This window comes from Caenorhabditis briggsae (assembly GCF_000004555.2).
Source record: "Caenorhabditis briggsae complete genome, chrI, whole genome shotgun sequence".
Taxonomy (NCBI): Eukaryota; Metazoa; Nematoda; class Chromadorea; order Rhabditida; family Rhabditidae; genus Caenorhabditis; species Caenorhabditis briggsae.
The window spans coordinates 5,882,969-5,910,656 of NC_013489.2; the positions used below are offsets into that span (position 1 = coordinate 5,882,969).

The 27,688-nt window shown below is 40.5% G+C and overlaps 7 protein-coding genes across 7 annotated transcripts; 3 read left to right on the plus strand and 4 right to left on the minus strand.

Moving 5' to 3' along the window:
* Positions 1–2,098: 2,098 nt before the first annotated feature.
* On the minus strand, positions 2,099–3,864 carry Cbr-bro-1 (the record flags this gene model as incomplete). The annotated part of the gene is made up of 3 exons (XM_002646128.1): positions 2,099–2,335; positions 3,061–3,126; positions 3,700–3,864. 3 exons carry the CDS (start codon positions 3,862–3,864, stop codon positions 2,099–2,101), a joined length of 468 nt encoding a protein of 155 aa, XP_002646174.1.
* A 1,763-nt stretch (positions 3,865–5,627) lies between these two features.
* On the plus strand, positions 5,628–6,251 carry CBG26571 (the record flags this gene model as incomplete). Its single annotated transcript, XM_045235822.1, has 2 exons — positions 5,628–5,766; positions 5,815–6,251. The coding sequence occupies 2 exons, from the start codon at positions 5,628–5,630 to the stop codon at positions 6,249–6,251; spliced, it is 576 nt and encodes a 191-aa protein (XP_045100639.1).
* Positions 6,252–6,512: 261 nt separating this feature from the next.
* On the minus strand, positions 6,513–8,542 carry Cbr-slx-1 (the record flags this gene model as incomplete). The annotated part of the gene is made up of 8 exons (XM_045235827.1): positions 6,513–6,608; positions 6,655–6,846; positions 7,311–7,466; positions 7,510–7,585; positions 7,636–7,779; positions 7,821–7,999; positions 8,023–8,389; positions 8,433–8,542. The coding sequence occupies 8 exons, from the start codon at positions 8,540–8,542 to the stop codon at positions 6,513–6,515; spliced, it is 1,320 nt and encodes a 439-aa protein (XP_045091149.1).
* A 248-nt stretch (positions 8,543–8,790) lies between these two features.
* Cbr-npp-6 lies at positions 8,791–13,985 on the minus strand (the record flags this gene model as incomplete). Its single annotated transcript, XM_045235832.1, has 13 exons — positions 8,791–9,126; positions 9,173–9,476; positions 9,523–9,669; positions 9,714–10,831; positions 10,878–11,330; positions 11,384–11,707; positions 11,755–12,046; positions 12,091–12,278; positions 12,315–12,648; positions 12,700–13,340; positions 13,386–13,511; positions 13,556–13,860; positions 13,904–13,985. 13 exons carry the CDS (start codon positions 13,983–13,985, stop codon positions 8,791–8,793), a joined length of 4,650 nt encoding a protein of 1,549 aa, XP_045091150.1.
* Positions 13,986–14,767: 782 nt separating this feature from the next.
* Cbr-spd-5 lies at positions 14,768–18,726 on the plus strand (the record flags this gene model as incomplete). The annotated part of the gene is made up of 7 exons (XM_045235838.1): positions 14,768–15,052; positions 15,097–16,293; positions 16,317–16,706; positions 16,751–16,970; positions 17,013–17,916; positions 17,964–18,211; positions 18,254–18,726. The coding sequence occupies 7 exons, from the start codon at positions 14,768–14,770 to the stop codon at positions 18,724–18,726; spliced, it is 3,717 nt and encodes a 1,238-aa protein (XP_045091151.1).
* A 647-nt stretch (positions 18,727–19,373) lies between these two features.
* Cbr-hcp-6 lies at positions 19,374–25,165 on the minus strand (the record flags this gene model as incomplete). The annotated part of the gene is made up of 11 exons (XM_045235842.1): positions 19,374–19,435; positions 19,485–19,841; positions 19,891–19,977; positions 20,140–21,448; positions 21,495–21,696; positions 21,746–22,334; positions 22,382–22,556; positions 22,589–22,952; positions 22,997–24,642; positions 24,690–24,934; positions 24,982–25,165. The coding sequence occupies 11 exons, from the start codon at positions 25,163–25,165 to the stop codon at positions 19,374–19,376; spliced, it is 5,220 nt and encodes a 1,739-aa protein (XP_045091152.1).
* Positions 25,166–25,502: 337 nt separating this feature from the next.
* CBG23745 lies at positions 25,503–27,688 on the plus strand (the record flags this gene model as incomplete). Its single annotated transcript, XM_002646133.1, has 5 exons — positions 25,503–25,601; positions 25,652–25,789; positions 25,832–27,130; positions 27,180–27,308; positions 27,356–27,688. The coding sequence occupies 5 exons, from the start codon at positions 25,503–25,505 to the stop codon at positions 27,686–27,688; spliced, it is 1,998 nt and encodes a 665-aa protein (XP_002646179.1).

Genomic DNA, 27,688 nt, shown 5'->3' on the forward strand with positions numbered 1-27,688 from the left:
TTCAATCTAGTTGGGAAGACTACTGTAGGTTTAGTTCCAAAAGATAAATGCACTAGTCTTCAATTCAACAAAATTACTGTAGAATAGCGTATTTCTTGCAAGACACTTCAGATCAATTAGTTCGCATAACTACAAGCGAAGTCACTCGGATGTACCGCAAACATTCTAAAAGAGTGCCACCCAAACCGCTTATTTTGAGCCAGTATATCTGGGTTCTTGTAAAAGAAATTAGACTGTTGTCAACTAAAAAGTACTTTTGATATCAAGATAAACATTTTGTCAGTTTACCATTTTTTGATATTTTTCACAGGAACCGACATATATGAGCTCAAAGTAAGCAGTTTGGGTGGCCTAATATTCTTTACGGCACATGTTTTTAGCTCCAAAACTTCCGAATCTACCTCATTTTCCCTTTAATTCTCTGACTCTAACCTTTCGATAAACAAAAAAAGCATCTAATGACATCTTTGTTTTATGTCTTTTTGATTCCATCCTTTGTCGGCCGGAAGTCAAAAGATGCGCGAGTTGTTCAATCATTTTACAACCTCCCCCTTCGAAGGAGAGTGCCCTTTAATTTTATTCATATGTTCTTCTTTCTGTTCAAAAGTTTCGGGTGGAGGACATAAGTCTTCTAAGTGTAACAAGTTGGTGTGGACCCACATTAACACATAAATGTTACAACTTTATTTGAAACAAAGAGGGAGAGAGGGGCAACTCTTCCAAGAGATCACAACAACTACAAAACAGATATGCTCTATAGAGCAGAGGTGAGAGAATGTTAATGAAATCGGGAATAATCGGAAGAAGAAATAAGCAAACTAAGCTCAAGTACTGACTGAAGAGTTTGCAAGTTCCAAGGATGGGAGTCAGAAAAAGTTTTTACTTTGGTTTTAGTTAGTTAGTATTATACCGGCCAAAAAGAAAATAGCCAACTTTGAATGCCTACAAAACATAGTAGACATTGTTGAACGCGGCTGAAAACTCTCAGGTTTTCTAAACAAAAATAGAGCTTTAATTTTGTAGTTGTCCACTTTGTAGTAAAATTTCATCCATATGAGATTAATTTCTTGAAAGTGTCTTTGGATTCAGTGCTATTTCTGAAAGTTTTGACACGTGGTTGCTTTCAAACGGTATACCTCATTTGGATGAATTTTTACGAAAAAGTTGTCAATTACAAAAATGAAGCTCAAAAACTTGAAAATGTTCTATCCGTCTACAGTAATCCCTTTTGATATGTACCGTAAACGCTCCAATAGAATGCCTCGCAAGCCATTGACTTTGAGACCATATATCTCATTTACTGTGACAAATATCAAAAAGTTGTAAACTGATAAAGTTTTTTTTCTGACTTTATGTTAAACATTTTATCCGTTTACCACTTTTTGATAACTCTCACAGGAAATGAGATATATAGATTCAAAGTTGGCGGCTTGGGTGGCCTTCTACATCTTTGTTATCATAAAATCAAAACATTTTACGACTTTTTGATACCTTTCCCAGGAATCGAGATACTTCGGCTCAGAGTTGAAATTTAGGGGGTAATAGAGTGTTAACTGTATGATAAGAGAAATCAAAAAATCAGAAGTTAAAATATTTTTTGCATGAATCATTCTATTTTTTTTTTGAATCATCCATTAAAAAAACTACTCCTATCACTGATAATCGAGAACCGTAGGAGGACGTCATAAATAGGAAATATGTAGTTTTGAAACAAACATGAGGAAGGAAAAATATTTATGTTATCGTTTTTGTCCGACCGGACATTTTTGTTTGTACAGAGTGGTGCATAATTACCCGGACTAAAGTTTGTACAAGCATAAAATTCGAATAAAGCGTTTTACTAGGTTCAAATTTGGATTGCAAAAATTCAAATAATTAATCAGTAAATTGACCAAATTTCAAGTTACATTTTTTTCAACTCGAATAATTGTGCGCCACCCTGGATTCACACCTCCACCCGACTTAACACAATCTCAAAAATCAAGAATAAATTAGTTCATTTTCATTCATATTATTATTAGTAGTTTTCGACATCAACCCGTAACATATATTAACACAGAGTACAGTACACATAATATACAGTGTTCACAAAAAACAATCAAATATTCAATCCATCCCTCCGAAGTGCTGCGATTTCGGCATCGGTGAGTCCGATGGGTTCCTCTTCCACTTCTGGAAACTTGACTTTCGTTTCTGTTAGCACACGATGATGCACACTCTTCTCACGTTGAAATCTTTCAAATCGGACGCGTCCATCCAATGATTCGGAATTCATCGTTCCAAACACTTTCACCCAAATTCCGTTGAATAAAAATGGGCGGGATCGAAAGTTGATCTGGAAAAAACTTATGCAATTTTTTAAAGCGCACATGGTAATATTGTTCCTCTAATAGAACGTTGCTCCTGTACTTGCTCAATTACCGTAAACACTCTAATATGTAGAACGCCCCCAAACCGTCAACATTGAAGTCAATTATCTCGGTTGCTGTAAAAGATATCAAAAAGTTATCAACTGTAAAAATGTCTATCATAATATTAAAAATATTTTGTCTGTCGTCAACGTTTTGATACCTACTACAGGGAATGAGATAAATTGGGTCATAGTTTAAAGTTAAGAGTCGCGTTCTATCAGAGTGTGGAAGGTATTCTGGTTCCTATTAGAAACACGAAAAAGTTTCGAACTAAAAAATGTTTGTTTTAGAAACCGATATATTTGAAGACACAGTAGGGGTGGCACTCTATTAGAGGGAAAAAAACGAAAACATATTTTCGAAAACCGAAAATCAAGAAAAAAAATTCGAAAGCCGCGGCCGCGGGGACTAGAAAACTCATGCTCGTCCATAAGGACCAACTTCAAAACAAAATCTTTTTTCAATGCGTTTTCCTCCTAATAAAGAATTTTTTGAGTTTCTTCTTTTTTTTATAGAAATCTGCATGGTTTTTTGCACAAAATAAAATACTAAACATTTCCCCGTATACCACCTTCAATGCAGAAAACATACGAAAGAAAAGAAACAGATCTCTATTTGATATCACTTGTTTTTCTTCTCCAATTCTTACCTCATTTCCAATCGTTTGACACCATTCTAACTTGACCGGAATGTTGATTCCCATCTTGCAGAATGTCTGGAATACATATAAAACATTAATGTATCGTAATCTACAACGGATCTCTATGTCCTTGTCGCCAAGAGATGACATCTAACCGTGTCATTCTCTCCCCCATTTCTTCACCTAGTTTTCAATCTGATTACTCTCTTTTCTAAAAACGACGTCAATGTGTGGAAACTGGGAAGGAAATACAATGATAAGGAGCGGAAGAAATTATCAGAGTGTCGCCCAGAGAGCCAGCAGGTCTATTACTACTGCTATGAAAAGCTGGAACACAGAAAGTGTTAAGGAAGGAATCTGTAATTCCGTTAAAAAATAATGAAAATGATGTTATCAGTAATATGTCATTATAAGAGGAACTACTGTTTGATTAGTGTATTTTAAATATGAGATTACTGTCTTTAACAACTTGTTATTTAAACAATCATGTTATTTCTGGGAGTCAATTAAATAGCTACTTCAGGAATTGAAACTACAGTGTTAAATGATTTTTAGAAACTATATTAGAAATTGATGGAAACAAAATACAGAACAACCCAAACTATAGAATTCAAAAACTCAGAAAATAAAATTTTTTAAAAATCTTACCAAAGGCATTTCATCTCTCTCGATGTGATTTCTGAATCGATCCCTCCTCTCATTAGCTGGCGCATGCTCGAAAAGTGAGAATTTCGCTTCGGTGAAATTCGAAAGTTGGGTAAGGAAGTAGTCGGTTTGGAAAGAACCTTGTTGGTCGTTCGTGGTCCTCTTCATTTCCGAGAATATCCACGAAACTTACAACAGATAACCGTCAAGTATTCGCAGTCGCCGGGCGGGCTTTGGTTAGTCAGCCGTCTCTGGCAAGTGGGCGGAGCCACGGAATGAAGAGAAGAGGTGTGGTGGAGAAGCGGGTGGGAAGGGGAATGAAATGAGATGGACAAGCTTGGAGGACTCTTTTTTGAATTTCGGTATTCTCCGTTAGATTGTTTTTGCGATTAGTTATCATTCTGGTAAGAAGAAATCAGATCTGTAAAAGAAAAACTTCAGAAGGTCCCACAACGACACCTACCGTAACCTAAAAAAAATATTCCTTTTTCTTATTGATTTTCTAGTTTTTCAGTGCTTTTCGAGTTTTCTGCTATTTTTCTTCAAACAAGTCGGACAATAAAACTTCTTTCAGTGGACCCACTGCATTTTTTTTGGTGAATATCAAATCATCAAAAGTTGCAGTCTTTTTCAAAAGTAATGAAATTACACATTATTTTCAAGAAAAGTTTGCATGTTTTCAAACAAGAACAAGGTGCTATAATGAATACCATAAACACTATTAGAAAGCCAATATACCGTATTTCCTCTAATAGAAGCCCATGGGCTTTTATTTTTCAATCTCTTTCTCAGGCTGGGCTTCTAGTTTTCAATGATTTATTTTCAAAAAAATGTATTCAAAAACTCAGAAACTTGACAATTCGGAAGTTCAGAATTCTGAAATTCAGTGTTTTGGAAAATTCGAATCTTTCATTCCGCGATTCTAAATTCCAGAATTCCGAATTTATGAAATTCTGAAAATCGAGGGCCTCAAAATTCAAATTCTGAAATTCTGAAATTCCAGAAAACATTGGAAAATTCAGGAATTGAGAAAATGTCGAGTTCTAAAATCATAGTTACGGAAATTCTGGAATTTCAAATTCTTTTATTTTTTCTAATCGGAGTCCATGAGCTTCTATTAGAGGTGGGCTTCAAATAGAGGTGGGGATTTATTAGAGGAAATACGGTATTAGAAGGCACAGCTAACTTTCAGACATGAGCCAATTTATCTCAGTTCTTGCGAAGGATCGAAATTTTGTCAACTGACAAAATATTTTTGATATTATGGTAAACATTTTGTTAGTTGACCACTTTTTTATATATTATACAGGAACCGAGAAAATGAGAGATCAAAGTTGAATGCTTTTTACGTTTTCTATTATTTAGAGTGTTTATTTTGCTTGTGTGAGAAAAAAAGGTTAGAGAGTATTTTTTGCAGTCTGAATACGGTAGCGATTTCGAAGCGGAGAGCCTAAATAGCACACAAACGGTGGAGACACAGACACTTTTTCTCTGCGTCTCAACCTTTTTTTCTCAGACAAGCATAATACTGCATCAGTATTTTTTGGAATTTTCTGCTCTTTCGTATTATTTCAAATGTTACGATTTTCAGAGCTCCCCTCACTTCGCTATTTTTTCCACTATTTTTTCATCTTTTTGTAAAATGTATTTTTTTCTTTATATATTTTTTCTTTAATTCCCATTCTGCGCGTAAGGTATTAGGCTTTGTACGCATTCGATGTGCACACACTTACCGTAATCCTTGGCGATTTTCTCAAAACATTTTTTTCTGTTTTTTGAGAATTTCGGATTTTTCTTTAGTTGTAAGCTTTTTTAATTTAGAAGTCTGAAAATTTCGATGGAAAATATTCTCGACCGCATCAAATAAATTTTCAAATTGCAGAAAACTACTCGTCCCAACCACTTTGCATCCAAAAGGTACTAGAACTTCAATGTCCACTCCCGTTCGTCCGAAGCCATATTCCTTGAGAACTGATCGGAGTTATCGGACATCAGTGATTCGTGGACCAACAGGAGAGCGCAGAAAACGAGTAGCTTCTCCTATTCGTTACAGCCCGATATCGAGAGTTGGTAATAGAGGAAATTCCATGTTTCACAAAGAAATTTTGTTCGTTCCAGCACCATCCGAACTGGCTAACGCCCCAAAAGCAAAAAGAACTCGTAAGGCACGTCTATCACTGGATCGTTTCAACGCTTACACCGATATTTCGCCTCGTCCAGAAGGTGTCTCTCATCCATCCCCACATCTTCGCGAAAACATGCCGATTCCACGTCTGCAGTTTGACAACGAAGACTTCATGGATATGTACGCAGATGAGAATAGTAATGACACCCCAACACGTCATCGCCCGGATTCTGTTGCATTTTTGTCTCAGTGCCTCTCCGATGCCCTTCGTTCCGTGATCACCGAGCCACCACTAAAGTGTCCATACATTTCTCCCCGCTTATCGACGCTCCGCCCACGGTCTCATCTCAGAACTCCAGAATACTGTTATTCAAGAAAGACAACTGCTGCTAATATTCCAAAAATGCTCGTCGCGGATAAAGAAAACTAATCAAATTATTCTTCAATTTCACCCAGTTTTATCCCATCCCATTGGTTCTCAAAAGTTCCTCAACTGTTCTCTTTTATCACAGCCACTTGAAATCTCACCCAAAATTCTATTTGTTCGTATGTCTTGCCTAGGGTACCTCACTTCTTTACTGAAACCGAATAAACTGTACAATTTTTATATTCATTGCGAATAAGTGGTGAGTTGAATGTTTCTAGTAATGTCGAAGCAGTTAAATTAATCAAGATAAACTAGATAAGTCAATTATTTCTTCAAACGGAGACGCGAACTGATCTCTCGATGAGGCAAATCCTTTCGTACCACTTTGTTTCGGAATTCTTCGGCGCATTTTGTGGAGACCTGAAAGATGAACTGATTAGCAACTGAAAAAGAAACCACACTTTACCTTAATGATTCGTCGTTGTTCTCTTACAACATCACCCCACAAGTAAAAGTGACCGCAAATTGGGCAATTCGATTTCAGTGGATATATCTGATCAGCATACTCATTTTTGTTCTTGAGTCCGTGTTCAGCAAGACATTTTGAGTGAAAATGGGAATGACATGATTGTGATATACATCGGACAAGGCCCCAGAGCTGAAATATATGTTTAATAGTCTAGAAAAACCAGTGTCCCGGAGGAAGAACGGCGGTGAAAAATATTTTAATTTTCCTAGATGTTTCTCGGGTTTCGTCCGTTTCTTTTAGTCTATGGAATATTTTGATTTAAAAATCGTGCAGGTGAGCTTTCAAACAACAAAGGTGGTTACTGTAGACTCCGCCCCTTTTAAATTTTCAGGCGAAAATCACCGTAAACAAAACGGGCGGGGCTTTATTATCAGCAAAAAAAACTCAAAGATTTTTTCGAATTGACAATAGTTTTCGTTCCGAAACCTGTGTTTTCGGTTACTGTATTTTTTTTTTCGAGAACCGCGTTTCGGTCGGCATGATACAGTATGCCTTGTGACCTGATAAGAAAAGTGTTAGAATGGTTTTTGATTTCTTATGAATGGTTAACTTGATCAAGATGCAAAAGTGCAAAAACTATAGGTTCCGGGTACCTTTTCAATATCCTTTCCACAGAGTCGACACTCTCCCATCGCCACGTAGTCTGCCGACTTGGCCGGCACCAAACTCATCTCCTTTTTCACTTTGCCGTATCTCAACTTCACATGGTTTGGTGGGGTACAACTGATTGGAAACGGCAATTCTTCTTTCTAAATATACGCTATTCTTGTTACTCGATGAACAGTTATTTACCGTATTTAACCACCGAAAAGTTAGTGCGAATCGACTGAATGCCTCGCTGTTCATTAATTCACAGGCGATTCGGAGTCTGAAAACATATCAAGGTGACAATGGAATCTCAGTTTATATAGATATTACTGATAAGCAAATGGCGTCTCCTTTCTTTCTTTTTTCAACTGCTTTTCTTTTAAAGACTTCGAAACTGCCGGATTCTGCCAAGCCCACTCGAATCGAAGAGCTGCCACGTGGTTCGGGAAGCCGTGAACAACGCAAACCATATCCCTGAAGTACAAGGTTATCCATAGCGTCCCTACAATTCTCACCATGGTCCCCGACTGTCAGTTTTCTTCGCACCGCCTTTGAATCTCCCTCCGTTGTGCTGCATAATTCTGCGATTCGGGTCGACCGTATAGCCGATGTAACAGCGATTTTTGTAGCACTGTCGCTCGCTTCGACTGATTAGACAATAAACTCCGTAGAACTCATTTTGAACTTCTTCGACCTGTAAAATATTTAGTTTTGAACTCCAAACGGTCTTCTTTTATCAACTTTCTCCTTCCTTTTTTTCTTCTCGGGACTGAGCAAAGCTCTCAAATTTAGGTCATCATCTGCGTGCTCTGTAGATGATTCTTTCTCATCGTCATCATCATCATCCAATTGAATCTCTTTTTGTACAAAAGCGGAGCAAACTTGATTTATGGGTGGCTCATTAATAGTGTCTACGATTGGCGTCATACAATTCATCGATCGAGATCTTCGACGTAAAGATACTGGAGTTTTCAGTAAGGTTTTGTTAGAATCACGACGGAACGAAGGTGTGAATATATTATTGGAGGAACAAGGGGCTTCTGAATCTTCGAGGATGATGTCTCTTGTAACGTCGAATGAGAATCTGAAGCTTTGTTTCTGGAATAGTACTGCGAACCCAATGAAACCTCATTTTCTTGTCACCGTCAAAAGATTTCGGTACTCCTTCTATGGATCTTCTTTTTGGTGGTGGTGGGCAATCGTCGTCAGAATCCGATGACAAAATGAACGTCTCCATCTGCACAAACTTTTTATGTTCCGGGCATAAGTATTAGATGAAGTATTTTTGACAGAATGATCTGCTTTTTTTCAAATAAAAATTCAGCATATTTGATTGAAATCATATTTATTCTAAAACCGAGACATGAAACAATCATCAACTTGAAAATAGAATATAACACAAGGATATCGTGAAAAACCTGTTGAAAATGTGAGATGAAAAACGGAGGGGGAATTGAATTTAAAAAAAGTTAAACAACTGGATAATCACTTATCGAAAAACCGAGACGACATTTTTTGTGCCTGCTCGAAATCGGAAACTTTTCGGAAATATGTCATGAGTTTCTTATCAGCCTTCTGTCTCAGGTTGGCCACATCCGCAGCCAATACTTGATCCTCTGGTGTTTTCATACTCATTTTTCGAACATAATCGGCACTGCTGATCATCAATTCGTCGATAACTCCGTATGGCAACCAGGTGCGGGCGTTTGGTTGGGATACTTGTAGTGTCTCGTGTTCAACAATATCTTCGAGAACTTGAAGAGCGATTGCATAACTTTCGTAGTCGACAAGACATCTCAAATAGTCGTTTGCATCCTTCTTCTAAAAATTATAAAAACCGTTTTTCAAAACATTCACTGATGCTGACCTCATAGACATTGTGAAGCCAGTATGGCACTCCGACTTTATAGCTCAAGAAAGCCTCTGCTGATCCTCGAAGTGGTCGCGAATCTCCAGGCCATTCAGCGAGAGCAGCATCAACTAAGCCTCGAACAACAGCCCAGTGATCTTCGGCGGTGGCCACGGATAAGCAGTGTCTTCTGTTGAGACGAACCCAACCTGCTTGATGTGTCGAAGCCATTTCGATATTAAGATCATCACGGAGTGCATCGATCAGAATCGCTTCGCGTGTGACAGTGAAAAATAGCTTACGAGCGTCCAGATGGAATTGTCTGAAAATTAGGAGATTTGAAACAGAACTCATCATAAAAATCATACCTCGCAATATCGAAAGCGTCATCAAAGTGTAGTGTATCCACTAACAGTGCAAACAAGTCTTCGACATCTGTAGGAGGCACTCCTTTAAATTCGCCCGATGCGAGAAGACCCACACGGGCGGAGCACAATACCCACTCATCACGAATGCTAAAAACATATGTCACCATTTCAGAAGTATTGACACAACTCACTCTTTCTCGCTCAAAACCAATAGTTTCCTCCTTTTATTCAACGGAAGTCTCGGCATCTGCTCACCATCTGTGTCCATATCAGTGTCACTTCCCATTGCATAATTCAGCTTTCTTGACCTGATCATTGCAGAATCTGACGTTCTTCCGGAACAGCTTGTACCTTGTGAGGCTCTTCTCTGATAATTTTCGGGAGACGATCCGGAAGATGATGATGTGCCTGTGGTAGTCGCACCTGACCGTGGATTTTTATGTGAAGAAACGGTTTCGTCTGGCTGGTTACTAGCGTCTTCAGAAGAGTCTGTCTCCGTCTCGGTCTCATCATCCGAAGGAATAGGGAATACCAAATTTGTATCAGTGTAGTCGTCGTATATAGCACCGGAATCTGTATTAACTACAAAATCATTAGAACAACATAATGGCTGAGTCTCACCTTCTGGCTCGATACTAAGAACGGATTGTAAATTCAGAACAGCGGCAAGACAATCACGTCTTCTGCGCAAAAGTTCCGGTGTCATGCAAGCTGCTGTTTCAATGTGTCGTGCGTACTCATACATGGCACACGCTCCTTTTCTGAAATCCTTTCTAGCCATGTAGAATGCGTAGAGAAGCTCGAAATAATGTTTCTTGTCTGCTGGTGATTGACGACAAGCGGCATCTCTGAGAAAGTCTTCCACAATTTGCTCATGAACTCCAAACTTCATTGTTGCAATTGTCTCCCATTCTCCGACTGCGAGCATCAAAGTGAGTAGTTCACAGATCGAGGCTCTTCTAGTCTCGGCTCGCAGCGTGGTCTTCAGTATCAGTTTCAGAGCTTGGAACCATTCTCTCCGATTAGTCAGATGATTGAAAAGCGTGTTGGAAATCACTTGCACACTTTCGTTCTCAATTGGAAGGCTTTCAATCGCCCTCATTGAAACTGAACAAACTTCTTCTGCATGCCCATGTTCTTGGAGGAATCGAACCACAGTTAAGAAGAATTCAGACGCAGTCAGTTGTTCTAATGGATCTTTGCCCTTCGTAACAGCGAAACGTTTTGGAAGAAGGTAGTACACTGCTTTTCGAAGAGGAACATTTCCTTCAGTGAAAGCATCCAGACATGATTGGAAAGCATTCAGTGCCTGAAAGACATGATATTAACCCAAAACATAATCAAGCCTAGGACACCTTTACAGGATGATCTGTTCCAGAGTATGCAATTCCTCGATAAAAGGTGATGACAGGTTTGAGGGCGCGAGTCTCGCTGATGTATGAATTCAGAATCGTAAGTAATACTTTGTATTGCTTAAGTATGACCAGCCTTCTTGGGAGAACGAGAATTTCGGATGAAGAGAGCAGCGCTCGAACAGCTGATTCGGTAGTAACACCAACGAACCAATTGAAATCACTTTCACGAATCTCATCATAGCCATTCGGACCATAACCTCCCTCACGTTTCATCATTGCGAGTCCGTCGTTATCTGATGTCAACCAAGTACCAATACTCATTTTTGCTCCGTTTTTTAGAATTTTCAGATCAAGTTGCTCGTTCAGTTCTCTGTATACGCGGATTATTTCTCTCAGTTCGCAAGACAGAGCCTCCACATCTCCAAACGATGGAACACCAGCTCGAGATTTTTGCTGTAATTTCTTTCGATTTTGGTTAGAAAGTGGGGAGGTGGAAAACACAGTACCTCAGTGATAGCGTTAAGTAGGGCTTGAAGTGTCAGTGCAAAGTGTACACGAGACTCGACTGATTTGCGAATGTTCGCAGACACCAGACTCTGGGAGAAACTTCCTCCAAAAACATGAGCACATGGATCTTCAAATGGTTTCCCATTGTCAAAAGTCGATGCTTCCACAAAAGCAGTTGTGAGCATGACTATCGAATTTTCGAGCGCGGACTTGATCTGTATAAATCTTCCGTCTGAATCATAATCGTATGCATTTTCCAGTATATCGTCATCGACTACTGTAACACCATGTTTGGCGTTTGTCAGCCTTGCTCTTTCCTTGTTCTGGAAATACATAACATAATGAAATTTGTTACTAATGCGAGATTCACCATTAGGTAGACCCGTCTATCGGCAAACTTCGCTGCCTCATCAATCAGATCAACGAATAGCTTGTTTGGAATTTTTCTGAACTTCTCTTCCACATGTCCTGGCTTTGGAATGTTTTCAGTGCTAATGATGTTGAGAAAATCGATATTGTTATCTCCGAGAATAGTAAATCTATCCTTGTGAATAACTGTCATGATCTTTAGATCACCAGCAAGTTGCATTGGAGACAGAGCAATAGTTCCGCGAGCAGCGAAGTCCAGCTCTTCACACGCCCGAAGCAGAGCCCACCAGAAGCTGAAAATGATATGATGAGATGGTCCGCGGTAAGGGATGCATACTCTTTAACTGCTGTAGTTTGAGACTCTTGAGGAGCGTTCAATCTCAATCGAATACTTCTATCGGTTTTCAGTTGAAACTTGCGATTGAATTCGACTGAAATTAGGTATGCATCCACAACTTTCGCCAGCTCTGCCCAATGGTTGTGGCGTATCTGGGTCAATGCTCCACGGAAGTTTTCCGAGACAATCTTAAAATAGCCATGATAGTTTATGTGGTGCTATACAGAACTAACTTGAATAGCGCGGAGAACGATATCGAATGAATACACATCCGTATCGAAAATAACGTCAACTAGAGTTTCTACATTGGAATCTGCAGAAAGATTATAAGGTCGTTCGGGTGCCGAATTTCCGTCATCTGCGAATGGTTCCCCCTTCTTTGTTGCTGCAGAAGTGAACTGGCGTACAGGGTGCCAGTCAAATTCTGTGAAAACCTTTCCAGCTTTCCACTGGATTGCGAATGAGACTCTCTTCATTGAGTAGTTTTTCTTGGCAGACGAACTCTTGAACAAAGCAGTCAAAGAGAATTGTGCTGCAGTTCGAGGGTTGTAGTCTTCACTGGAAAGTTGAAAATTAAGTTTTTTATTATCTCTGAACAGAGACACTTACAATTCTTGGGTAGTATCTAGTTCATCTGCTTCATTCGGTGGAAAATAGTTTTGAATGAGCTCGAAATCCTCAAGTCGCTCGTCTGCTGACATGTTTGTCTCAAACATTTGCATATGCTGCAGTTGATCGTCTGACATTTTCAAAATGTGAACTCTCGTTCCGACGCTTTTTCCTCCGATCCGAACTTCACATCCCACAATTAAAAGCATATCCACATCAAATGAATAAGCCTTGATAGAATAGGACAGCTCTGCTGGCTCTTGCTCTAATGGTCCATCAATATCATCGGACGGATCCTGATAATTGAAACTTTTGCCATCTGAAGCAAAAAACTTGTTCAAGTCGATAGTGCTCGCCAGTTGCTTTCTTGTTTCCACGTTCCATGCTTGTACCCATCCATCTCTTGTTACAGCGAATACGATATCGGCCTGGACAGAAACTTTCCTCTCTTTGGAAACTCCACCAACCGGACGAAGATTCTTCATCACACAAGCATCACTAACGCGTCTATCTGTTCCACCCAGTAGTTTGCCTAGGAGTCCAACTTCTCCGATCGTGAACTCTTCATGCTTGTCTCCTGGCTCTGTGTATGATCCAAGAACTACCACAACCAATTGCCCTTCGGCAGTGCAATAACTGACCTAAATCACAGATCATGAAAAAGAATATTCTCGGTATTTTCTTACTGTATTTTTGGTTGGATGATGAGTGACGCTTGCTCGAATCGGACGACCTTGAGTAGTGAGAACGTGGCAAGTCTGATAGCGGCGGAAATCCTCTTCTTCTTTGATTCTAGCCAGAATTGAGAACGTCTACAAACAGAACATTTTTCTAAGAACAGGTTTCTAATACCTACATCCCGTCCTTTTGAAAGAAGTTTTGCATAAAAGCGATGAATGGCAGACGCGGTTGGAACTACAATACACAAAACACCTTCCTCGAAGATCGTGATAGAGGTTCCAGGAATAATGGAAGTGCGAGTGAAGTCAATGCAGAGAGATCCATCAGCAATCGAGAAGAGCAAGGAACGTTCTTCGATGTAAAGCTTTTGACCGACAGCACGCCATAAGAATACCCTATCAGCGTAGTGTGAACTGTGCGGGAACGTGGCGACACCTCCTGATGGTTTTGCTTCGAATATGTTTGAATGAAGTGGAGCATCTGAAGAGAAATTATAACAATGTTTTTTTTTGTTACGATTCACTAGTATTGACTGATAATGTTCTTGACGGTTTGATGGAAAACCCGTCCCCAAAGCTTATCTCGGATCCATATACCAGGTCCATCTGAAATACTATATCGTTGAAAAAGAACTAGCATGTAAAACGAATCAAAAGTAAAATATAACATTTGAAAAAGCACAGGTTTTAAAAATTAAAAAAAACACTTTTTTATGTCATGAACAACTCCACAATGGTTTTCAGCAGACAAACTTTAACCTATATAATTTTTTTAGCTAGACATCTGAATGAGTATTCAGGTAACTATCTCCGTAGTGTCAAATTGTCTGAAAATGTTAGTTTGTCTAGAAACGATAGCCTTCGAATTCATGGGGTTATTCATTAGTAAAAAAATGCAAAAAAATGCATTTTTTTCCTATTCATTAGTGTAAAAAAATTAATTTTTTACATTTTTTTACATTAAAATGCAGGGCTCCTGCGGAGGAGNNNAAAGGGGCATGGACATTTTCGGNCGGGGGGTCCCGCAGAGACCTGCATTCTAATGTAAAAAAATGTAAAAAAAATGATGTAAAAAATGTAAAAAAATTAATTTTTTTACACTAATGCATAGGAAAAAAATGCAAAAAAATGCAAAGAAATACTAATGAATAACCCCATCAAAAAAAGTAGGTGGGGCGAGCTTTCGCACGACTGCGGCAGGCACTTTTGCAACACTGGCATGCTTTCAGCCGTCCACGCAACTGCGCGCCAGTGGGGAAAACTCCGTCAAACGCGCGCGAAAAGCTTCGTTTGAAATTTTGCCACCTCCTTCGACACGTTTCTATAGCAACACACTTTCATTACGCATCATATTCGTTGCATAAATTTCGAAATTCTCAGGCTTCGATATGGAGGATAACTCAGTGTTGAATGAGGACTCAAACATTGAGGATGTCGTTGGAAGACCGACAGCGAATCTCCAACAATCTGGCCATTCTTCTGGGAATCCACGAAAATCGATGTCTCAGCCTTCTTTGGCAATTATTGGAGAAAGTGGAGAGACTTCATCTACTGCGGCAGCTCGCAAGCCTGGAATGTCTGGCTCATTTTCCAATTCGAACGTCAGAAGCATTCCAATCATCCAAACATGGCACGAAAACGAGGAGCTGAAGGGCCAGCTTTATAGCTTGCGGGTGAGATGTTAACTATTTTCAAAATACCTAAAGTTGTTTTTCAGTGCGAGGTGCAGATGCACGAGCGACGGTACCTTGAGGCGAAAGGAGTATGCCACAAAAAAGTTCAAGATGTCCTTGATGAATATGTAGAGATGAAGATCGCTCAAGAAGACTATGACGAGAAAATGAGAGACTACAAAATGCTCCAGAAAGAACTTCAAGATATGCAGATTAAGTTGGATAATTCGGAGAGCAACTTTGCCGGGCAAGTCGATCAATTTGATAAACAGAGGAAGGACATGGAGCAGAGAATTCGTGATCTAGAAGCTACTACAGCACCAGATCCGAACAATACCACATATGGCACACTTCGCGGAACGCTCGATGACATAATGAAGAAAGATGACCCAGATTTCACTTTGACATCTGGTTATGAAGAGAGAAAGATTGCTGAGCTTGAGAATAAACTTCTCTCTGAAATGGACAAAGTTGCCGAGCTGGAAGATCAAATAAAGAGCTTGCTGGCGGAGGTTGAAGACCAGTCAGCCAGACTTGCTCAGTCGGAAAACATCCGTATCCAGTTGGAAGCAGCTGCCTCTCAAGTCATTCCTAGTGCGAACGTTCCCAACTCTACGTTTGTCATCGGAAACGCTCGTGAATCACAAACTGAAGAACAGATTAAGTACATCGACGAGCTCGAAACTAAACTCACTGATGCGAAAAATGAAAGCGAGAAGGCACGGTTGGCTCTTGTGGAGTACATGAACAGATGTAGCAAATTGGAAAATGAGATTCATAGATTGAAGAAGTCGACTTTCGATTCCTCCTCTGTACTGATTGGCGGTCAGAGTTCCGAAGAGTTGAAGGCACAGATCGAGAAAGTGACCGGAGAGTTGAAGGAATTACGTAATGAGAATCGCTATCTTCGTATTCGATGTGATCATTTGACTGGTGGAGATGGAAACCTCAGTATGTCGCTTGGTCAAAGTCGATTGATGGCTGGAATATCTCCCAGCGATTTGGTAACATCTATGCAGGAGAATGAAACAGGCGGAACATCGATGCGCATGCTTCCCAGAGAGAGTCAATTGGATGATTTGGAGGAGAATAAGCTGCCACTTATGGACACTAGTGCCGCTGTGAGAAGTGTTAGTTCGAAATTTGAAACTAGATGTAAAAATAAAAATGATGCGATTTTTCAGAAGGAAGCATTCGATGCAGCCTATAATGATTTCGAATCGCTCAAGCAAGGTCTGACAGCCAACCAAATGATACTCTTGAGAGCTCTTTCAATGCGTCTATGCCACCACCTGACAGAGACGCCACGCAATCATTCCTCAGTCACAAGAGCTTCAAGAACTCGCCAATGATGAAGCCAAAACCACTGCACATGCTTTTGAAGAGTCACCAAAACGAGACTGCTGAACAGATACAGAATCACTCGTTCTCTACAAAAACTGCATCTCTCCAAGCTTCGCACTGTCACATGCCACTCCTTCAAGACGTACAACACATTCTCGACTCATCAGCCATTCTTCTTGAAGGACAGCACGAAGCTGCTGCAAACACGGAGAAGATGCAAGCGAAGATGACCCAGATCAGAGACGCGCTCTCGCGTCTTTTCGAGAGGCTGAAGTCATCTGCAGCGTTGTTCGAAGATATTCTGGAAAAGGTAAGAGCCTGTGTTCTTCTTTCTATTTCAATTCCCTTTCTCAGATGGGATCAAGCAGTCCATTGGCCGACCGCATCAAGCAGATGAAGTTGGCATTTGAGACCAGTATTTCGGATCATGCCGATGTATCAGGGCTCCTTGAAGCAGCTGAAAAAGATCTTCACACTATGTCAGTCAACTTCTCGATTCTCGAAAAGTCGATCATCACTGAATCTTTTGTTGCTGACGTATCAAGAAGATTCACAATTGCACCGCATTCTGAAGGTATTTTTTTTGTAAATTTGGCATTTTGAATCTATTTTTAAGATGTTGCCTCTTCGTCACTTCTTAATGCATCCTATAGCCCAATCTTCAAATTTTCAAGCAATACAATTGAAGTGGAGAAGCTTCAAAATGAAGTCGCAGAATTGAGAAGCGAACTCGACAAGGCTCGTGCAAGAGAGTTGAAGTCCCCTCTACAAGGCTCACCGGGGCGATTGTCAGATGTACAGATCAAGGCAGCTCAGAACTTCGAAGATCTTGAAGTGTGTCAGGCGACACTCAAAAAAATCGAATCAGAAAAGGCCGAGCTGGAAAGTGAAATTGCTAAGCACGAGCTTACTCATCACCGACTTGTCAACGAGTTAGAGGAAATTCGGAGAGAACTTGAGAAAGCATCGATTCGTGTTTCCACAGAGCGCAAAGCTCGCTTACAAGCCGAAGAAATTCTGGAGGAAACGAAAAGATCTGTTCAACAACTCAAGAAAGAACATGAAAATGCTATGATGATTGAGGTTGATTATCGTGTCACAGAAGCTCGTGAGCAAGTTGAAAGAGAGAGCAAGCAAGTCATTGAAAGTCTTTCGGTCGAACTTCGCACTGCGTTGGCTGAAGAGAACGCGGTCCGGGATCACTTGGAGGAAATGAAAGATGAAATGCAGAAATTGAAACGAAGAACTAAAGAAGCAGAAGACAAGGTCGAATTCTCAGCCAATGAGAAGCAGGAGATGATGGGACACATTGCCAATTTAGAAGAGCATCTCGAGAAAGTTTCTCTCCAGGAAAAAGAATTTACCGACTGTGATGCTAAATTGACAGCTAGAAAGAAGGAAATCGAGTTGATCAAATCACGAGACGACATGGAGTTGGCCGCTATTGAAGGATTGGAACGGGTCAGAAAAGAGATTGCTGAGCTGACCAAGAAGACTTTGAAGGTTCCTCTTATCAAAGGGTGCGGTGATAGACATTAATTCTAAAAATCTCATTCCACATTTTCAGGGATTCATCCTCAATTCAACATGTTTGCGACGAGATTTGTCGTCGAATCAGTCGAGAGAGCCAGCTGCAGCATGAAAGTGCGGAAACGCTGAAATACGTCAATGATAAAATCGAAAGTCTTCAAAAGGACAACAACGAGTTGAAGGCATCATTGAAGGCGGCAGTTGTGAATAACGAAAATGTGCCACCCGTCGAAGCAAACGGCCCAAAAACAGCGTCCACATCAACAAAGCCAAAGGAACCATCCAGTTAGTACCTATAACAAATAGCTTAACACAGAACTTATTTAGATTTCGTCAGCCCAACACGTCAACTGCTTCACGAGTCAACGATGGCGGTTGATGCTATTGTCCAGAGACTGAAAAAGACCCATAACATGTCTGGAATGAACTCGGAACTCAAGGAAACCATTGTTAATTTGATAAACGAATCAAGAACACTTCGTGATTATCTGCACAAAAAGTTGATTTTGTTCAAGGGAATCGATATGACAAAATGGGAGAATGCGTCGGTTGATAAGTTGGTCGAGAAACTTGGACAATATCAACAGGATAATTTGATTCTTGAGGAAGAAATCAAGAAATATAAGAAGGAGTTGAAACTTACCAAAGCGGTCGTTCCAGTGAGTTCGAACTCTACCGATGATCTGACGACAATTATTTTTTTTCAGAATCTTGGTGCTGATGTTCAGGAGAGAATCAAGAGAGAGATCGGTGGAATCGCCAAAGATATGGGAGCTGTAAAAGAATTGAGAAAGAAGTAATCACACCTCCGTTTACTGCATAATTATTGAACGAGTTTTACCAAGACGGGAACACACACTCTAACTCCCGAAATTGTATTTTATTCTAACCGTATTCGTACATTTATCGTATGTGCTTATAAATGAAAATTTTCTACTTGTGTTTCAAACGAAGTTTTTTTCAGATTTATTCTACAGTCTGCGAGAACTCGTTGAAAAAAGCTCTGAAACATTTGAAACTAGACTTCTCGGGGGCATCATCGATTTTTTCTTATCTGCAAATGAATCTTTTAAGCATGATTTTCGTGACTCCACCAGCTCCGAGGAACCGATTTCGAGGCAATCGTGCCGGAATTTCAACTTTTGCTAAACCAAATTAGACATGATTCCCCTTCTTTTCTAGCAAATGATCCTCGAGCAAATGAGTGCTGGAGATACTTAACTTGACATGTAGCACATAATAAAAAATGGCTCCTTTGAACTTATTGACTGGATTATAGAATACAGAATTTATTTGAAAAACAGTGAATTTTTAGCTTCATCCGACGATGAATACAGTCTCGTTTGAGGTTTGATAATAAGATATATATTGAAAATATAGTTACGAGATAATGAAAAAGAGACAAGCGTATTTTGAATGAATATCAAGGATAAAAATGGCACAGGTATTAGTTTTCTTCATCTTCGTCATCTTCTTCGAAGATTTGATGGAGGACGGCGGCATGACTTCCTGAAAAATAATTTATAGTTCAAAACAGGAACATCTCATACTCTCTTACTTCTATTTTTCACTTCTTCTTTTTCGGTGATAGCGGATAAATTTAGAGAGAATGTCATATCGCCCGTATCGGAATCTCTTCCTCGAATCGGTGTTGAACATTGGCGACCGACAAGCTTTGATTCATCAAATAGCAGAGGTGTCGTTCCTCTTGGAGTGTTCTCAACATTCTCCGAAGTCGACGGAGCTGCAGAATCATGTTGATCTATCTGCTCCTCCTCATCGTCATTAGTTGACTTCCGTTTTCGTTGTTTCGGCTTCTCAACCACTGCTGCTTCCGTTGTGCGACTCACTCGACGGCTCCTACGTAATGTCACGTTGGCTGATGATATATTCGTTGCTTCATTTTCAGGAGATTCTGGGAAAATTATAGTTAGTTGAATGGCTAAAATTTATCAAATTCTCACTAGCTACAATCTTTGGTTTCTTCCAGACTTTTCCGTCGCGGTCAATTGATTCATCGTCGTCATATGTTGGAGTTTTTCTACGACGAGCTGGAAAATAATTCATGAAAGAAATATCAGTGAAGTTGTTTGAATATATCTGAATCATTTCTATTCAAAATCTTTTAAAAAACTTTAAGAATAGATAAACCGTGACTATTTATAATAGAAAATCAAAAGAGTTCTCTCATCCCCGATTTCTTTCAAACAAACATCTTCTCCTCGCCACAGCATCTTCATCTTCGATTTGCTGCTCTTGAACCTCTTCCAGATCTTTCTGGGACTCTTCTGCCCGTTGTTCTGCAGCCGCGACCACACTTCTTCTCGAATCTGATTGTGGCTCATCCTCTACGATTTTTTCTACTTCTATTGGTTCCTCATCTTCCACAATCGTTTTTTCTTTCGGATTCGTGTTGTTCTTTTCCCGACGCGAAGTACTGAGTCCTTCTTCCACGACCTGCGTATCTTCGAGATTTGGGGGATTCAAACATGCCTCCGTATGGATCAGAGCACCAACAGATCGACGAATTTTCTTTATCGTCGTTGGTGAGAGAAGTCTCGAGTTTGGAGTACTCTGCTCTTCTGTTCTACTCCTGAGAGCAGTTGCTGGAGTTTTCAGATTATCCAACAATGGGTTCTTCTTTTTCTCTGGAGTTCTCATGCTTTCATCAGCTTCTTTTTCAATTTCGACTTCACCAACACCAGCTCCCTTTTCTGCCGATGTCATTTCAACGTTTCCATCTTCTGGAACTTCCGTTTCTATCATTTCTGGAGGAGGAGGCGTCTTTGTAAGACGCTTCTGTCGCCTATTGAACTCGACAACTCTCTGTAGATAGTTATCCAGAATTCGATTCGCTTCTTCTGTTCTCTGTTTGACACGCTGAATTTCGAAAGCCATTTCTTCTTTCAATTGTCGGTTCTCTTGAAGAATCTTGTCAATGTCGTTTTTATGTTCAATACAGATCATTCGAATCGCCATCAGACATTTGCGCTGGAGTGGAGAACGATGTTGATTGAGGAATTCTCGGAGAGCAAGCATCGATGGAACGATGAGTCTCATATAGTTCTCCAAGTAGACCTGTTGCATGAATCCAGCCGCAGCTTCAACAGCTTCTGGTGGTGGCTCATCTAACGCGTTTTCATTTGGATCTTTTCCTACTTCCATTTTGATTTGCATCTCATTTGAAGCCATGATAAGTAGGGCATCATCCAGAAGACTCTGTGTATTGTCACATCCGAAATCGTATTCTCCATTGATGATCGGCACGAAAACACGCTCACACATGCTCTTCTTGACTTCGAATTTCGAACGATCGTCGAGTGATTCAATCATGAACGTATAGATTGCAATTCTCGAAGGTCTGGCTAACGCGGTACCACCACCGATTGCAACGTCGATTTGTCCACGATCTTCCTCATCGTACCTAGTACCGATGAGTCGTCTTGCTTGAGTAAGAGCAAGCATGTATTGAACAAAGTTGCTTTTGAAGAAATTCGGATCTTCTGACTGGAGAACTTCACTCTGAAAAATAAAGAATATAAGATATTCAACTAGAACTGAAACAAACAATATAAAGCTTCGCATCGTTTCGAACATCTTCGTTAGCATCCAGTGTTGCCATCATTGTACGGATCATGATTTCTCCGTTGAATCGGAAGATTCCATTGCTAATGAGACGCGCGATTTGGTTGATGGCATGACGACGAACTAGCACAGACGGATCACAGAGTGATGCAGCCAACATCGGAGCGTATCGATCAGTTTTGAATCTGAATAATTAAGACAACTATGAGAACATCATCTAAAAATGAAACTCACGAGTTACACACATCTCCCATTGCAATCACAACGTTGGAACGAATTTGATGAGATGGATTGTGTTGAAGCTGCTTTACAAGTGAAGGCATTAGTTTCAGTAGACAATCATGCTGAAATGAAAGTTTTCGTTTTGGAAACAAAAAATTAATGTCTACCGCCACAATCATGTTCGTTAATGTGACAACTCCAACAGCGCGAACTTTATCACTGAACAGCAGGCCGCCGTGAGCCCTTATCCTCGCTTCATGACTTTCTTGCGACTGTGGATACTGCGAAAGCTGAGTAGATGGGCGGGTTTGATGAGCAGATGGCATTTCTGGGTTAACTGATGTAGCATCACTAGAGCGAGGGTCGTTGGAGTTGACAATCATAGACAGGGTCTTTGCAACCCGTTCATGACGTGGAATCAATTGTGGCGAGAATGAGAATACTTCGGTGGCAACGTTGAGAGATGTACAGAGAAGACGTTCTTGTAGTTCGGCGTTTCGGTTCCAATCATCTTTATTTCTGAACATGTCAAACGATTGGACGATGGTGTCGAAACATTTGACGAGAAGTTCGTCACCGAAATCTTGGAATTCCTGGGGATCTGAAACAAAGAAAGTGAGGGTTCGAAGCAATCGAAGGAGAACTCACGTGCTGATCTATCACCAATTCCATCCATCAGTTTCCCAAGACAATGGTATAAACTTCTGGCGTGTGATGAATGAAGACAGTAATCCCTCAGCGTACTTTTCAAAGAATACACTAGATCGCTCTTGGTATCAGCTTTGATTGACTTAACGTTGTTCACAATTACATGAACAATGTACTGCATGATATTCAACGGTTTCGATAAGTCGCCTTATTGAATTCGTTGATTGCAAAGTCAACGTTCTGTTCGAACTGAACACACAACTGCGAGAACACCATCCAAGCTCCATTCACCTTTCCACTTCTAGAATTAATGTGGCTCTTCATTGTATCCATAACCGACTTCTTGACAAGTTTCTCACGCACCGCTCCTTTCAAAGCGGTCATGATATAGTTCCGATGGTTTCGGATGCCTTCAATAGTGTCTAGCAGTGTCCACGTCAACTCGGATGGATTTTCCAAAAGTGGAGTCAACACTCTCATAATCAGTTTTCTGGCATGCTCAGTGACGTCACTATCCGTATCATTGAGCATTGAGATCAAAGAATGAAGCCATTTCGAACTGAGACTTTCTCTGTAAATTTTCTGATAGAAATTTATTTCCAATTCTTGACCTACTTGAAAATAATGTTATCCTGAAGCATTAGTTCCGTGAAAGCTTCTGCACTGACTTTCCGTACGGACACCGTCTTATCCCGACACAGTTTTTGAAGAATTGCCAGCGTTGTCTCAAACTTTATTTCCTCGTCGCAAAACGAAAGGAACGTCTTCAGAAGAGCACAAGAACTCTTTTTCACTGGCGCCTTATCATCGGTGGATAGTTTGCGGACTAGCATGTAGATGATGTCCTTCTCGATTCGAGCCTCTCCTTTGTTCATCATTTTCAGTTTGTTGAATTTTTGTATAATTTGCTGTTCGTCGAGAAGTAAATCTGTGGCTTTTTTGGATTTACTACTAGCCGGAGCATCTGACGCATCGAAACCCAGAGATTCGTTGAGGTTATCTTCGACATCGCCCAACTTTTCATCCATTTTTGAATTGATTGTCTGACAAAACGTTTGAAACGCATTTCGATGAGTGTTAGACTCTAGAATTTTCGCCAAACTGTGAGATCCATGTAGCCGCATTGCTGCAGATTTGTCCAGACATGCAATGTAGACAATATTATACAAAACAGACAACGCATCCATTCGATCCACATTCTTCACTTCTGCAACCATCTTCTCTTTTTTCTTCTTGTCCTTCTGTTTCTTTTCTTTGTTTTTCCTTGTTTTGTTTCCTTCGTCATCACTGTTGTCTTCCTCCTCATCTTCCTCATCTTCAGTTTCTCCATTTTCTTCCTCCGGCTCTTCCTCTTCTTCTGGTTCCTCTTCATTTTCCTCAGATACAGTCTTCTCCAAATCCACAACGGGTCCAGGATCGGCGGCCGTGAAGTCGAAACTTGAAAGAAGAACGTTGGCGAGCTCGTTCGAAAGGGATTTTAATCCAGCCGAACGTCCTTTGAACATTGCATTCATCAATTGAACAAAGTCGTAGGCATACTGATAGGGTAGTGCTTCCAATATTTTGTGAATGAATTGTGCAATGTTCGTACGGAACTCGGCGAGGTCTGGGCATTGGGTGTATACCATGATGATTACTGTTTCGATGAGTTTCAACTCCTTCGCATCTGGTTTCCGTGTGATTCTCGCGAGGATCAGGTTGACAGTGAGATCACCAGCTCTTTTTCTTTCGGTGGAAATTTTGGAGGCTTTAGTGCCATCGTCAGGATAAGGGATTAACGCTAAACGAGGACGAATCAATCTTCCATAAGCCATTTCTCTTCTTGTTTGATACTTGCTCTCGATCAAGACATGTAAGAACGCCGAATATCTATCAGTGAATCTCTCGAGAGATCGAAATTCGCGAATTGAATTAGCTCGGTATGATCTTGTGACCGTTCGGCTGTCTAAATCGAGTCGACCGAATTCTTCGATGACTTCAAGAGTGCCCATGAGTGTCTGTGCGTCAATACTAAATGCGTTGCCAAGTAAAAATCCAAATAGCTGTGTAGTCAGATGATGTAAGAAGCGTTCGGCAGAATCGACAGCAATTCGAGGCGGTCCCATCACGGGAGCATCTGCTTCTCCTTCATCTTCTGGAGCAGTTTCGTTCACAATTGTTCCGTTGTTTTTCTTATTCTTTTTAGCTGCTGTCTTCTTCATTGCAACGGTTTCACCTATCCTGATGGTGTGGCAGCAGTTTCGAATGATTTTGAGGCATTGCTGGAATAGTTCCTCGTTTTGAAATTAGTCAGAAAACAGACACTTACATTGTATAATCCAATCTGAAAAAGCTCAGCGTTTGCACCCGGTAATGCACACATTGCAAGGTAACAAGATGCAGCAAACACCCCATCAGTCACTTTTTCTTCTGAACTGTCTGATTTTCTTCCGTTTTCCAAAAAATACCAGATGAACAAATTCAATTTCGATGTCGCAATAGTACTCTCCTCGAGTATACCACGAACGTCACATTTGTCTTCAGATATTATAACGTTTTCCGCACGCTTCTTCACTGAAAAATGGTTCTTAAATTTTCTGCTTAATTAAATAAAGAATTACACTCTCTGAGGATATCCTTAAAATCTCCTTCGAAAAACTCCAACTCCACAGAACTTGTGAACTCTTCAAAGTTTTCATAGTTGCATTCAGCAGAAGATGTTGCCACTGAATCATCGATTTCATTCAGTCGCGTGAGGTGGGCTCCTAGGTATTCTGCTAACTCGTTTCCGCTGTCTGTCGCCATTTGTTCTGGAAAAATGACATGATATTTCGCGAAGTACTACAAGAAAAATAACAACAGAGAACTAGAGACCCGACTGAGAAAAATCACTTTTAAACACGCCATCTTTAAAACTCGCGCTGGCGGGAATCCTAGTCCATTCGGCCACGGCAATGTTTCAGACAGTACGCCTCTTTGCGGACGATGCATTTTAAAATACGCACAATATCTTAAGAAAATCAGCTTTTCACTTTTTTTTGTGTGTTTTCACCCAATCAAACTAGCTCATGCATGCAACTTAAAATTCAATTGCATCAATGGCTCTTTCTAGAGGTGTGCTAATTTTATATGATTATAGGAAATGATTGGGCGAATCGGACTATGTAGAGTGATTTCTCGCAATTTGTCATCGACCGAATCCGGGATTGCACAGAAATTGACTATTCAACCGGCAATTGAGGTGTGTCTTTTTTTTCAATCTACTTAGCTCAGAAAAAATCCTCTTTTAAGCGATCACCCACTGAGCTACTAAACGCTCTTTCTGAAACAGTTGGTCCCGACACTACAGCTCCTCATTTCGCTTATATTGATGACCCGATCACAATTCCATCAACACAGACTGCCAAGAAGACTTATTTCATGGCCAAAGTGAGTCATCCGATTTAATCATTTGGAAAAAAGTGGATTTAGGAGTTTGGAAAACGAGCAGCCCGAGAACTTGCAACAGAATGGCCAACGCTTTTTGCTTTTGACAGAGATCAGCCAAGACTGCCAGCTTTTCGTCCACAACATCTTGCAGATCCGCTTCAAGTCGATCCCACAGAAAAGAGTCTTCTATCAATAATGGAGAGTCGAGAAGTTCAAGACACATGTATTCTGTATGAAAGAATGCGATCGGAAAATGTTGATGTGAGCGAGGAAGTCCAGCTGGAACTATTCCGCCTTGTTGCCTACTACAATTCCTCGAATGTTCCGTTTGCTGAATGGGACAGCTGGGCAGGAATGCGCAACTTTGGAGAAAATGATCATTCTGTCTGGAACTCGGGTGGTGTTCCTGACTTGTTGTTCGAAACTCTTCCAAAAACCGATGAAACCGTTTCCATCATGATAAGTGGCCTGTGCAAATTTTCGGGCCACTCCAGTATGGAAAGAGCCAGGGAATTGTATAAAGAGCACCGTGCTGCAAAAGGGAAAATTCACCGAGAAGCTTTCAATGGACTTATCGGATCGTCAAGCTTCTCTGTAGCAAAGAAACTTATTCAGGAAATGGCTGCTCAGAAAATTTCACCGGATGTTTTCACTTTCAATTCTCTACTCACGGCCGCCACAAAAGCTCCAAAGTTTGAAGATCGTATGAAAGCCTACACGGAAGTCATTGGAGAGATGAAAGCAATCGGAGTGGAACCAGCTCTCTCGAGTTATTATATCATCATCAAAAACCTTGTGGATTCTAAAATTTTGGAAAACGAAAAGCGAGATAACGAAGAGCAGAATGCAGCCTTCAAACGACAGTTGACAGTTGCTGTATCCTGGTTGGATGAGATTCTGAATAGAATAAGCACGAGCAACTTGACACCGGTAACATCATCATGCAATTTATTTTTTGCTGAGGCAATGTGTGTTCTTTATCGAGCTTCTAACGAAAAACTCGCTGCAAAACTTCTCTCCATCTACGAGTCCAAATCTAACGAAGTGAAAATGCCATCATTCACCATTGAATCAATCTTTTATAACCGCTATTTGCAATTAGTCATCGAACAGACAACTTCATTGAACAAGATTTATGATTTGTATACGTCAATGGTTCCAAGACTAGTTGGTGTTAACAATTCCTTGAGCTCTCTCATTTACCGGAAACTTTCGGTGTCATCTGATAGCCATTGGCCACTTCTTCGAAGAGTTATCATTGATGGAATCACTGCTGGCCAGATCATCAACGGAGTTTTGGGAGAGGAAATGCGTAAAAAATTGAGCGATGTTCAGCTGCATGTATGTTTCATGAAATCCATAATACTCCAAAGACACTTTTTGTTTTCAGACGTTGGGGACAAGCGAACGCGAGCAATACACATCTCTTGTACAGAAATTGGTAGCTGTTTGGATTGAATTTAGTCAGTTCACCGAGGAAAAAATGCGACGACTTCAAAGAAAGCTGTCACCGAGTCAGGTAAATCCGCTTCGTTTTAGGTAGATTTTTATTTCTCTTTTTTTCAGATTTCCGAATGTGCGTTGCTTCTAACGAGAATTGGAGAGCAACAAAAAGCATACGAGCTTCTAGAGCTTCTTCTCGATGAGAACGCATGTAGTGGTGAAGAAGCAACCGTTCATCCTAAAGGGCATGCAAGGCCTTGGGCGATGGCTGAGCTTTTCGAAGATGCGCTGCGCCAAAAAGACACCTTCGGAGCAGCAACATGTTTGCAGATCATGTCACTCACGGCGAATCGGACAAAACTAGAACCTCTCGCCAATCGTATTTTCGAAAAGTGCAATGTTAACCCAGAGCAAAGAAGAATTATTGAGGGTTTCGTACGTCTTCGTCCACAGTGA